At 34.5% G+C, this 14579-nt stretch overlaps 1 protein-coding gene across 2 annotated transcripts in view; it reads right to left on the bottom strand.

Annotated features, from left to right (window-relative positions):
- The window catches only part of LOC124533975 (G protein-coupled receptor kinase 1), a 38010-nt gene that overhangs the window by 3274 nt on the left and 20157 nt on the right, over positions 1-14579 (bottom strand). Inside the window, exons 9-15 of one of the 2 annotated variants that reach the window (XM_047109548.1) lie at positions 8271-8436; positions 6971-7112; positions 5790-5970; positions 4918-5018; positions 3523-3685; positions 1727-1895; positions 785-1029 (exon numbers count right to left, since the gene is read on the bottom strand). In XM_047109548.1, the coding sequence (XP_046965504.1) occupies positions 785-1029; positions 1727-1895; positions 3523-3685; positions 4918-5018; positions 5790-5970; positions 6971-7112; positions 8271-8436 (1167 nt within the window). The remainder of the gene's footprint in view (positions 1-784; positions 1030-1726; positions 1896-3522; positions 3686-4917; positions 5019-5789; positions 5971-6970; positions 7113-8270; positions 8437-14579) is intronic. The other variant, XM_047109549.1, reaches the window with a different exon arrangement.

Here is a 14579-nt window from a genome sequence, read left to right as displayed (position 1 = left end):
GCCTCCGAGACGTCGCATAACTGGGTCCTCGTTTCCGCCGGCGGAAACGCTGTGGGTGTGTGGTGTGTAGTGTGTTATTCCCTACAAATGGTTTGTTTGCGATAGTGAGGCTATCGTCTGTGTCGTTCAGGACGTGCATAGGTCGCCTGAGTCTATTCGGAATATTACCTCTGCGAGAGGTGTATCGGCACGAAACATTTGTTGACGTGACAACGTCTTATAAATTGGTTTGCCGGGTGACAATTCAAGAAACTGCGTTACGCTCCGCTCACGTTATGCGCTCACAATGAGAGCGAGTGAGAGGCACGCGTCCCTTCCACACGGGCATGGTTAGCCCGCCTAAGAGCGAGAGAGACAGACATAAGTCGTTTTCACGTAAAACTTTCGCCCGTATACCGACTTTACAGGCAACAGGTAATTTTTTTTTAATGAGACGGTTTAGTTTCGATTACGATCGTAATCAAAAATCAAAAACAAAATCAAAGTATACTTCATTCAAATGGTCTTTTACAAGCACTTTTGAATCGTCATTTAACAATCAAGTGAAGCTACCACCGGTTCGGAAAGTAGATTCTACCGAGAAGAACCGGCAAGAAACTTAGTAGTTACTCTTTTTCAAAATTAAAAAAAAAAAAATACAGTCATGTTAGTTAATACAATTATTTAAATTAATAAATCCTGCCTGGAAGTCAACAGTTATTAATTCCACGCTTTTTTGTCATCTACAAAATCTTGTTTCGAATAATACGCCTTTTTTACCAATGTATTTTTAGACTGCACTCACGGTATTGGTCAGGACGATTTTTGTGTCGTTCCTGGTCCTCAGCACGATGCACTGCTCGCCTTTGACGGAGACCAAATCGGAGGACACCTCTTCGACGGTGTCGAGGAGGATCATTTCTGGTTTGGCACTGTTCTCGAGGTGGAGTTCCAGGCGGTTTGGATAAAGTTTGGCATAACGTGTCTGCCAGGCGCTAGCGAATGGCCCGCCTAACTTTTTGATATATCCATGCAATATGCAATCAGACTCTGAAAGATAATGTTTTATATTACTAATAAAAATACAAATAATACAGTAAAAAAGGAACTTCGGTAGAAAGGAATATAATTTAGGTTACATTTTTGAGTAACTAAAGCAATATTGTGTAAAAAAAATAAAGAAAACATTTAAATCTACCAATTAAACAAAAACGTCTGCAAATCATTGTAAAAAAGGTAAAATCACTGGATAGCATATCACAAAAAATTCGAATTATAAACTAATAAATAATAAAATTTCAATGAAGAGTTCATAGACAATCCATAGACAATATTTTAAAAACAACATTTGGTTCGTCATTTCAACTTCGTTCATCATAAGGCTATTTAATACTGATATGAATTTAAGTTCTATATTATAGAAAAAGCTCTGTCAAGAATCTCATAACACTATATTTATGTAAATAAATAAATAAATAAATATGAGACAACATCACATACATTACTCTGATCCCAATGTAAGTAGCTGAAGCACTTGTGTTATGGAAATCAGAAGTAACGACGGTACCACAAACACCCACACCAAAGACAACATAGAAAACTAATGGTAATCTACATCGACTCGGCCGGGAATCGAACCCGGGACCTCAGAGTGGCGTACCCATGAAAACCGGTGTACACACCACTCGACCATGGAGGTCGTCAAAATATGTAAATATCAAAGACTAATGGTAATCATCAGAGCAACCTTTTTCGTCAGCGTCAAACTTCTGCTTCTGCTTGGACTTCTTCTTCATTTCGAGCTTATCAGCCTCCTGATTGATCGTCTCGAACACGGTCTCAGCCACCTCCGACTGCCAGCGCTCCGATATCACGAGCGGGAAGTCTTTGTACTGTGCCTGGTCCGCCTCTGTCAACTGTATACAAGATCATATAATAATAATAATAATAAATGAGACAACATCACATACATTACTCTGATCCCAATGTAAGTAGCTGAGGCACTTGTGTTATGGTAATCAGAAGTAACGACGGTACCACAAACACCCAGACCCGAGACAACATAGAAAACTAATGGTAATCTACATCGACTAGGCCAGGAATCGAACCCGGGACCTCAGAGTGGCGTACCCTTGAAAACCGGTGTACACACCACTCGACCATCGAGGTCGTCAAATATAAGAAATACTCTCAATTATTTGACAAAAAATCTATATATTAGAATTGATTAATATTCGCTACGCTTACATATATATTAAAAAATACACGAATATAAATGGAATCTCTGGCTGGTTTCATTTTTAAAACGATAATGTTAAACTAAATATTAGTAAGAACAATTTATACTATCTGATGAAATTACAATTAAAATAAATTGTTAATACTTGTTAATAATAGTTTTAGGATACATTTATATAAATCTCATCTTGCAGATAGGTTTGGAAAATCATTCAGTGATACAAATTTTCTATTTGAAAGGGTTGATTTTCCGGACAAATTACTTACAGGTGATGTAGCGTAACTAAATTAAAATCGAAATGGAAATACAGCGGAATGATTTCAAGACAATGTAACTAATATTGGGTTCCGCTTTACGGGTATGTAGCTGATCCTATATTTGGCTGGCCATTCATAGTGTAAGGATATGTATCAGTGGCGTAGCTAAGTGAGGAAGGGCCTCGGTGAACAGAAAAATAATCAGAACCCTCATTCCCTCCATTTTCCCCATCCCTCTTTAACTCATAATTACCCTTTTTAATTATTGATACCAAATAAGAAACATTGTTCGCAGGGTCATGTTTTGCTAGCTTCAGAAGCTTAAGGTTTAGTTTAGAGCCCCCCCCCCCCCCCCAAACTCTGAGGCCCTGGTGCACTGCAGCACCTGCCCAACGACAGCTACAAGGCAGCAGACAGCGCGTATAGTACGACACAACTTAGATGTCGCATCGGCAAAATTCGTAAAACCGATCACATCCGAATTAAGTATGCTATCCCAAATTATCAATATTTATTTCTCACGCGAATATGATCTTTGCACAAACGTAATAACTTGTAATATCATATGACCTAATATATCCGTCAATTGCTTTCTCTGACGCGCGAATCTATAGCGACGAATAGCGTCGACTGGCGCGATAGGTAGCTATTTCTATTGGTTGTGTAAATCGGCACTAATCGGTTTTATTTTCATTCCATTGCATTTTCCGATGCTACATCTAATTTTTTTTTTTTTTTTTTATTGTTATAGGCTGGCGGACGAGCATATGGGCCACCTGATGGTAAGTGGTCACCATCACCCATAGAGAATGACGCTGTAAGAAATATTAACTATTCCTTACATCGTCAATGCGCCACCAACCTTGGGAACTAAGATGTTACGTCCCTTGTGCCTGTAGTTACACTGGCTCACTCACCCTTCAGACCGGAACACAACAATACTGAGTACTGTTATTTGGCGGTAGAATAACTGATGAGTGGGTGGTACCTACCCAGACGGGCTTGCACAAAGCCCTACCACCAAGTAACATTCGTGTCGTACTATACCTTGATGCCCTTGGTGTCCTCCTCGTCGAAGCTGCCTATGTCGAAGGCATCCGCGGCGTTGACCTCCCCGCGCGGCGGTATCAGCGGCGGCGTGTACTTCTGATGGTAGACCTGCTGCCAGTCGATACCGGCGAAGAAAACGTGCTCCTTCACCTCGTCGGCGCTGAGGACGGTCACCACTCACTACAGATACCGAAACTAACTCCACGAATAATCATAACATATCTTTACACATTGATTATAGTCTGTTCGCGTTAAGAACGCAGTGAGTTGTCATTCTTTACCGGCCTGACTCCGCCCCCTTTGACCAATCAAATATTTTCAAATTACAAAGTCAAGTTCACATTTAATTAATCATTAACTGATATTTTTATTTTTATGATTTAAATTTTGTTTATTTATATATTTATATTTAATTTATTCAAGCTGTACACGTAATAATAAATGTAACCTATAGATACTAGATGACGTTATGTCAAAATATGTAAATTTCTACATCGCGATGGCAAGATTCGCAAACGATTGTATATAGCGTTAAGAATTTTGTTGATTATTCACCCCGATTCGATTTTTTATTTTAATGTGTATTTTTTAAATTCATTATACTTAGTCTTTATAACAAATATAATTTGTTGGAATTTTAACACAAATATGCATACACCTTCACCCTGCTGTTAAAAAAGATTTGATTGGTCAGGGGGCGGAGTAAAGCCGGTAAACAATGACAACTCACTGCATTCTTAACGCGAACAAACTATAAGTCTCATACAATTCTTTTCGCTTTAATCTGTTTTAAATAGCCTTATAGGCCTGATAGGAGTATAATATAGTAAAACAAATCTTAGATATTTCCACACTAAACAATAACACCGCTGCAACATATACTACAAACAGTGTTAGATTAACATATATTAATGTTTAATACAATGCTTTGTGGCTGTTTCACTTAAGTATTTACTACGCCAACATTAACACAACATAAACACATATTACAAATTTATAAAGAATATAAAACCTGCTATTGGGACAGACTATCTTGACACTAAAATTACACGGTATTATCGTCAATCATCTCAACTATATTTTTATCTAAACAACATATTTATTTAAATAAAACTAGTTATAACGGATTTGAATCGCGTATATTAATTATTTTGGACATCCCGTGGTCACGGGTAGACTGTCTACCTGTCTAGTCTACCCGTGACCACGAACGCTGTGCTCGAAACGTCGGGATGTCCAAAATAATTAATATACGCGATTCAAATCCGTTATAACTAGTTTTATTTAAATGTGTAATAATCGCGAAAATTTAAGACAACGTTAAATTTATTTAACTTGTATGTCGTTGAACACATTCACATGTCATACAAGAGTCGGTTTCTAAAGTCTTACCCTCGTCCCTTGCAGCCGAGTCGCTTGTTGATGTCCCTTTGTAATAATCCCTCCAGCAAACTCTTCAGACTTGGACTAAACGATTCGGGCAGTTCCACATTCTAAAATATAAAATATATATTTTTAATCTCCATAACAGAAAAAATAATATCAATTTTAAAATTATATTTTGCACACCTCAAAATCTGAACCATTACAACGTACATAACTGTAATTTTTTTTTTATGTTATAGATTGGCGGACGAGCATATGGGCCACCTGATGGTAAATGGTCACCATCACCCATAGACAATGACGCTGTAAGAAATATTAACTATTCCTTACATCGTCAATGCGCCACCAACCTTGGGAACTAAGATGTTATGTCCCTTGTGCCTGTAGATACACTGGCTCACACCCTTCAAACCGGAACACAACAATACTGCGTACTGTTGTTTGGCGGTAGAATAACTGATGAGTGGGTGGTACCTACCCAGGCGGACTTGCACAAAGCCCTACCACCAAGTAATTTAATTTAATGTACTCTTACATTAAATTCTTTGTATAAAACTTAATGGAAATCTTTAAATAAAAGTTTTTTAATAACCACCTTTTTTCATCGATAACTTTGTAACGAAATCGTGGCACAGAGTCGTTACTTGCCGGTTCTTAGACAAAAAAAATACGATGGAAAGGCCTATTCGAATAAAGTAGGTATGTTTATATATAAGAAAAAAACTCGATTGGAAATCACCATCTCAAACAATCTAATTTAGTATAACCTCAAAAGTCATAACAAATATTTATAGCAAGAATTTACTTGATCGAGGTGTGCAAGTTTTGGAAAAACTATGTTATAAATAAAATATATATTAAACTGAAACAAAGATTACATGTACCATGGTGAGAGTCATCCTGTCTATTTCGTGCTTGTCCTTAGTTTTGTGCTGGCGGAAGGGCGAATGACCTTTCAGCAGCTTGTAGAGCATGCAGCCGAAACTGAACCAGTCGGCCGACGAGTCGTATCCGGTACCCTTGGACAGAACTTCCGGCGCCATGTAGCCGTGGGTTCCGCTGGAAATTACAACGAACACCAATATAAGCTTTTAGTTCATAAAAAGAAAGTTATTAAATAATTTAAGCCGCACTTTACAACAACAACAACAGCCTGTAAATTCCCACTGCTGGGCTAAAGGCCTCTTCTCCCTTTGAGGAGAAGGCTTGGAACATATTCCACCACGCTGTTCCAATGCTGGTTGGTGGAATACACATGTGGCAGAATTTCTAACCGCACTTTAATTTAGTTGAATTTATGAAAATGTCATTGGCATGGTATAAGTATAATTTAAACTCTTCGACAATTTAAAATAAATAAAGTATTTCCTATTATAATAATTGTACTTGATGAATCAACTGGCACAATATTGAAATGCAATAAAGTATTTTGAAGAACACTTGTCAATACTTTACATAAAGTTATTGAACACATTTCCCGTCTTGGTAAATCAGATCTTTAAAAATATCATTATTTCAATCATCTTTTATAAGAAGGAGATATATTGTCTTAGTAAGTTTTATATAGGTAAAGCTAGCGACCTGCCCCGGCTTCGCAAGGGAGCAATGCTGATAGTAAATATACTACCGATTTCTTACTGTTTCTTTACAATATTGTACATGTATTATATACAAAAACGTTCCTCTGAAATCACTCTATCTATTAAAAAAACTGCATCAAAATCCGTTTAGCAATTTTAAAAATTTAAACATACATGGGAACATACTGCAGTAAACCTCTATGCTATGTAATGATAATGATACAGTGCTGTTATAAAATCAAAATCAAAGTATACTTTATTCAAGTGAGCTTTTACAAGCACTTTTGAATCGTCATTTAACAATTAAGTGAAGCTACCACCGGTTCGGAAAGTAGATTCTACCGAGAAGAACCGGCAAGAAACTCAGTAGTTACTCTTTTTCAACATTTAAAAAAATACAGTCATGTTAGTTAATTTTTAAGTTAATACAATTATTAAATTAATATGTATATGTTTGCCATAAATATATTTAAACTCACACGCTGGCGTGCGGTTTCTTCTTAGAGAAGTCGCAAGCAAGTCCAAGGTCGGATATCCGAACGTGACCGTGTTCGTCGAGCAGAATATTCGCTGGTTTCAAATCTCTGTACACTATGTGTCTTTTGTGCATGTGTTCCAAACCTAGAAAAAAAGATAACATTAAATAAAACTAGTTATAACGGTTTTTAATCGCGTATATTAATTATTTTGGACATCCCGACGTTTCGAGCACTTTACAGCGTTCGTGGTCACGGGTAGAAAATTTAAGACAACATTAAGATAACATAAGATAAGATAATTTATCTTTAATATTATATATACCGTTAGTAATTAGAAAAATTATGCTGGTTTACACCAAGACTGACAATATTGATCATTATCAAAAAACGTAGTTGTTTAAAGCAAAACATTTAATTGTTATAATTGTCAGTTGTTACGTGATATTAGATAATAAAATAATTATACTTTATACTTTTTACAAAGGTGTGAATTTCCCACACCTTTGTGTTATAATTAGCTATTTTTTCACTAAACATTACACGAATTACGCAACTCATTTGTAACGTTGATTACTATTAATAATCCTTTGTTTACATTTTTTTTTTACTTTACAAAATTATTATTACTATCCATAACAAAGAAAACTCATCATTACTAAGTTGACGTTAATTTCAAATATATCGGCGAGTGATTAGTTAAATTTAATATATTAATAGAATATAGAATAATGACCAACAATATGAGGGCGAGGTTAAATATGTGCGGCATAAATTAATATTAAATATGTCAAGTACAATTGACCGCACTTTTCATAAAACACAAGAGATAATATCGGCCTTATACAGTTGGGAATAGAGATTAAAAAAAATTGATTCGTTTACATTTATATTGTATACGCAGGATGCCTTTTCATTACGGTCAATTAAAACTCAGCGGAGTTCGATTAGTGGGACCTAACTGCAATTGTGACAACTCGAATGCACTCGCTTCGACCATCTCGTTAAAGTTAATGGTCGTCCACATCTATTGGCCACTCCGATCAAGAACCGTTAGACGTTTCACGTAATACTTTCTGCTGTTGAAAACAATTTTCCAGCATGAAGGTTACTAAAAAAAACGTTCTTAATACTTTTCAAAACTTGAGAATAAGTAAAGATTACAAAAACAAATTGCATAGTTGCTTTCAAACGGAACGCTACTAATGCAGAAAATAAAAGAGCCGAGTTGCCTTTAACGTTTTACGAGACACCAATTAGGAGTTATATAAATAACGAACTCTGTGTTTAAATCCTGTTTTACCTAATATGACTTCGGCTGCATAAAACTTCATTTCTGCCTCATTGAAGACGCCATGTTGGGAAAGATGGTAATGGAGATCCCCGCCGTTCATAAGGTCCAGAATGAAGCAGAGCTTGTCGGGCGTGTGAAACGCGTACGTCATGCACACGATGAATGGACAATCCACCTGGAACAGACGCACATATTAATTGTAGGAAATTGACAAATGAAACGTCATCTCGACGCTGTTAGGTTTTCACGGTGACTCATGCTGTCGTACCTCAGACTTTCACAATGACTCATATGCTTTTTCATAGTATTCCACCAACAGTCTGATTAATGTCTCAATCTTATACAAAAGTTTCAAACTCAAATCCGAAATTTAAAATTTTAGGTGAAGTTTATTGATTTAAAGAAATATGTTCTAGTAATAATAAAAAAATAATTCAAATCGATTTCGATGGTTTTCGCCTTCGTGTTAAATTCTCGAGAAGTGTAAATAAACATAGTTTGACGCATTGGCTGGTCGAAAGGCGAAATAGCATAAAACTAATAAACTGCTGGAACGTTATGACGGCATATTACGAGAAGCGGAAATATTAACCGAGCGTTGTGATGAATGCGTTCCCTTTGTTTACGAGACGGCCTCGTGACAAGTACGGCCGGGTGAATCGAATAGTTCAACCACTTCCAATTACGTGGTAACAAATAAAATTATCAAACGATCCCACTTCATGAACATGTGGTAATCGAATTATGTTTTTGTGACCACTTCAAACATTATCTTCGCAGCGCCGTGCGATTATTTTGATTGATGAGCTTCGATAATCGCAAATGCGTATGAACATCGATTTGGACAAAATTTTAAATGCAATCAATAAAGACATACGAGACACATATCGTTGCTGAGAAAGGTTTATTCGTTCAATTTGATAAGTTTACTAAGTTGGAAAAGTTGGATTGTTCAAAATTTCCCGAATATCAGAGACATCGGCGACAAAGTCAAAAGAAGAGTTAGAGATTAACATCTGGTACACGGGAACTGTGATCGATGCGTTAAAGTTGTCAATGTAATTGAAGAACAAGTTGATCTTCGAGACAAGGCGTGTCGCGCTGAGATAGCCGTGATCTTGTTAGTGCTGTGTCCGACACAAGTAGACGAGGCGGCGCCCTGCCACCAGACGAATGCTCATAAAAGATAAGCTTAGTCGTTCTAACAAATGGACTGGAAGGCATTAAAACTACTCCACTTCGAGCTAATAATACATCTATTTGCGTGAACGATCTCGAATCGATGCATTATATGAGTAGAAATTGATTTGAAAGATTAACCGCATATCAAAGCAATTACCCCTAAATCGGTTTATAATGTGTTGTTAATGCATTTATTACGAAGGAAGTCAGTAATTTATCGGTTTATCGAGTAAGTAAAAATGATTATTTAATGATCGGTACTCGATGATTCAAGTGGTCGTTTGAAATATGACTTCGAAACAGTAACAAGTTAATGAAATAAAAATTTGTCTTGTTTTACCATACATACATGATATTACAATAAAAAATTCTCAAATTAGGTCAAAGGAATATTGGCAAATAAAGTTTATTATACTCAATAAATAAATGATATATGATTAAAAAGCATGGAGTTATTCTTTGATTTCAATGCCTTCGACGGATGTGAGTAAATCTACTTTTTTGGTAGTTTTTTGACAGTTCTCAGAATAAGCTACATTTTAACCTCTAATAGCTTTTAACGTAATTCAATACCGTAAAATGAAGATTCAACAGTTATTAAATGAATCTTATTTTGAATAGTCTTATTCTAAGTTGTATACATGGCAGTTACCACGTCGAATACATTTCGAAATAAGGTCAGAGAAAAAGAGTCACTCGTCATACGTTAAGCCAACATGTAAATGTGATAAGTTAAGACTAAGAGGTCGAGGCGGTACCCGTTTTATAAACTTTGGAGACCGACGGACTTATCCGACTAGGGAGAGGCTTTTAGGTCACGAGAATGAATATGTCTCGAGTTCTGTAGATTTACCGTCTCTTGTATTTGAAGCGATTTTATTTCTAAACATATAATATATAGCCTGTAACAAAACCGTGTCAGTACGTCGGATATGTTTCTTAAAGATTTATTAGTGTAGTCATTCTTGGCAGCTAAGCGACTCAATGTAATAACTTTTAAGATATTGTCTGTCCTTTCGATTTAAGAAATAATTACATTTCTATGATTTCAAAATCTTTATTTTCTATCAAAAGAAACAGGCGCTATTAAAACGTCAATTTACACCTACCGGTTCGGAAAGTAGGATTTATCAAAACTGAGCAACAAAGAACTTATTAATTAGTATTTCATAATAATAATAACATACACACACGGTAAAAAATATACTAATTTTGTGACAAATACTAAACTGTCTAGGATATCTTGTTACCATGCGACCACGAAGGATGTATTATATTTTTGTGAAATAGGAAACTTATTTTTTTACTAAGGTCATCTCTTTTCTCGTGATCGATTAAAAAATTTTTGGTCACTGTTTTCATCGTATCTATTGTAAATGCAATTCAGTTGAAACGAATAGCCTGTCCAGAATGAAAACAGTTTCAATACCCATAAGGTGAATTCATAATACTTTAAATGTACCACTGCTTATCCAAAACCTCCTTTCCTTTCGATGGTTCAAAGCTTGTGCCACGACGGTGTCCAATGGGGTTTAATGGATACACATTACATACACCTATTTTTATCCGGCACATGTATATTTCCTCACAGCGTTTTCCTTCAGAGCCAAAAAAATGAATGTACAACTTAATTTAAGTGTATGAATGGAATCTGTACTCTTTTAATTCTCTTCTCTCAACATATACATGTTCTAAATATAAGAATCATAAAATACTAATGGAGAAGTCTAGGTTATATGTTTAAAAAAAAGCATTAAAAGTACAATCAAAATTTTAACAAACTGAATATTCAAATTTCAAAAAGAATAAAGCAAATGTAATGAAAGTTTAGAATGAAGCTATTAATAAAGATGAAAAATTCAATTGGTTTGAATTGTAAAACAAAATGCAGCGGAAGCGGCTTGGACTACGACAAATTGAGGGCGAGCCAATTCGTTTCAGTCCAATTGGTCGGATATCGTTTATGTCCCCGATGGCATATCATGTATACACACAGCGTTATGAAGATATTACTATGAATCAAAGCAGTATATAGATAAACAATCAAATCGTTGTCGTCATAAAAAAAAAAACAACTTTACGTACGGTTTATGAAACATTTAGCCACTTGAAGATAAGATTTGTTTTCACCGAAACCTGTGTGTGTGTGTTATTATAACATAAATTGTTTATGATAGTTTTATCCGTGTTCATTAAAATTATCAATTTATTTCGTACACGTAAGTTTTAACGTCACAAAATATCGATGTAATAATATACTCACCGTTCAGACATTTGAATTATATTTTTATAAACACTTATTGTTAGACAAACAAACTTTTCGTCATATCATATACTAGACCTAATTTTGTATGGTATTGAGTTTCTTATTCGTAGAGGCAGACAATTTGGTCGAGCTAAATGTTACAATACTTGAAAACATCTATAGAATATATATAAGATTTATTACTTTTGTCCGTAACTGAGAAGTAAGTTTTCTCAGCGAACATTTAGAAATCATCGGGCAGAATGTAATGTAAAATATTTAATTGATCAGGGTAAGATAAAACAAATATTAAGTCTCTAGGTTGAATTGTGCTCGTTTTAGGTCAGTGTCGAGTCACCATGGCTAGAACAGCCACGCTCAAGGTTCGTACGAACAAATCTGCACAAGAATGCATTGAATACATGAGCTTCCAACTTTACTGTATATATAAAAATGGTCTCCGTAGCACTTCTAACAATATACCACTTATATTCGAATAACATGAATTCCATACAATCATTAATTTCGAGTGTCAGTAGAAAAAGCATGATGAAATTTTAAATGAAGTATATTATTTTAAATGAATATCACTACCAAAAACACCTATACTGACTCAGTCAGTCTGACTGTTTCTTTTTCGAATGAAGTTATACGAGTTAAATAAAAACGAAAACTCTGCGATAAAGCCTCATGTACCGAGGGGAAACACATGGTTGACTTGTCGCCGACAAAGATACGCGTCATGAACACACGACACATGGTCCTGTAAATATGTTTCTACCTTCTTTTCTTTCTTGCACTTAATACAGACATACATATATTTATATTACACAGTATTATCTATAAAGATATAACAAACACTTTAAAAAATAATTATATAAACAAATTCATACGATACTGTGATTATTTTTGTATATGTACATTCGTATAAGGCTACTGATTTCTTTAGTTATCTAACTAGATTATTATGCGGTTCGAAGTCGTTTAAATTTATATACATATTTTTAATTATTCATATGACGATGATGATCAAACCAATTTCGACCACAGAGGTCTTTTGCAACTTTTTAATTACAGGATTATATTCAAATTATTTGCGCATACATGTGCTCTGTACATCGTCACATCAATAGTCTGATTCGACGGGAACCAATCATCGCGTGATGCAGCCAAACATGTCGTCAGTCCAACGAGTTAACCAACCATTTAATATAACGTTTATAGATAACACACATACGATTATTGATATAAGGTCAAACAATATCGTTTATTAAATCTAAACAGGAAGTATTGCTTTCGAGCTGGAATACATTTAATTAGGTTGATGACTTATTTTCACATCGCAGGAAGTGGTGGGGAATAGTAGTTTTTTATTTTTGAATTTATATATGAATAACAAAAACATATTTCATAATCAAAATTTTCGAATACAATCAAATGCTTGAAGTGTTAAAAATTACAGATTAAAATAAAATAATTAAATTGTGTTTCTCTTTACGAATGTTTCGTTAAAGCAAAACTTCATTCGAGTTCGCAACGGAACTGTTCCTAGAACGAGTTTTGAACAAAGATACAATTCCGTAGCAAAATCGAGTTAATAGTTTTGATATTTAACGCAAAATAACGTCGAAAGTTTTATGAATAATTTAAATAATTCTGACAAAATAAATTAACACTATATATTTAGTGTATGTTTGTACACCGGGGAAAACATCGTATTATTTTAATTGCGGCACAGATTTCTAAAACTATATTGATCACAAACCCGAAATATATATTACCTACGTACATGTTTCACCATATAGAGTCATATATAAAATATACTGATAATCGTAACCTTAAGAAGCTGACCCTAAATAAAAACGATAAAATTGGATCAAAAAATTACTGTACCGAACATTTACATAAAAAAAACATGATAAAAGTGTCTTTTATTCCTACTTAAATAACTTTATTACAATTATTCTTAACCACATAAACAAAAATGGAAAACATAATATATTGATTTACTTGCATGTTTGCTTGACGTTTCATGAACAATTTTTAATAACGATTTAATCAGAGCCCTTTAGAAACAATATTGCAAAACTGCTTGGTTTCTTACTCCAGAGAGTACGGCATTGTAATGCTATTCCTTTGTTTTAAATATGTAAATCTCTGTGGCGCGAACCACGCGATGGAAACATTAAGACGAATAAAAAAGCGCTCGTATTTTCTTAAAATGTAATTTACGAGAAAATTTTATACTTATTTATATATAATACCCTGATTAATGATATTGTTTTGAAAACGGTATCTATTTATGGATATATATGAAGAAAATTAAATTTATTTGGACAAAAAATAAATATTCAATTCGATAAAATAGTCAATTCGATATTAATTAGTCAAACTATTAGTCAAACAAAAATAGTCAAAGCCGTTACATTTTTACGTTAAAATAATATATTAATTAGAGTTAAAATAAGTTTAAAATTAATAAAAAATGTTTTTTAATTACTTTTGTTTTAAAATAAACCGATTTAAAAGTTAGAGATGTAGGTACTAAACTGTCTCGTTAGTTTAGCGTCTAGCCTAATGGCCGCAAACCGTATATTGGTTAAAAAAATTATTAACAAGAAGTAGGATTTTTGCAGTACTGCAGACTATTGTGATGGAAAGCAAGTAAAGCCTACGCCTAATCTCTGTTCGTGTTAGATTGCCGTCTGTTTGGATTATGAGTGAGGAAGTAGACAGTGCACCTGGGTTTGGACACACACTTATCGTGCAGTAATAATTATATCATCATATTAATTATATCACAATTTCATCTGCGCTGTTAACTAAGTCACGGTATTGGCAAGTGCGACCGAAATAAATAAGAGTTAAAAAACATTCATAGGCAATAAATT

Source organism: Vanessa cardui, chromosome 12 (assembly GCF_905220365.1).
Source record: "Vanessa cardui chromosome 12, ilVanCard2.1, whole genome shotgun sequence".
Taxonomy (NCBI): domain Eukaryota; kingdom Metazoa; phylum Arthropoda; class Insecta; order Lepidoptera; family Nymphalidae; genus Vanessa; species Vanessa cardui.
This window is presented reverse-complemented; position numbering and strand designations above follow the sequence as displayed.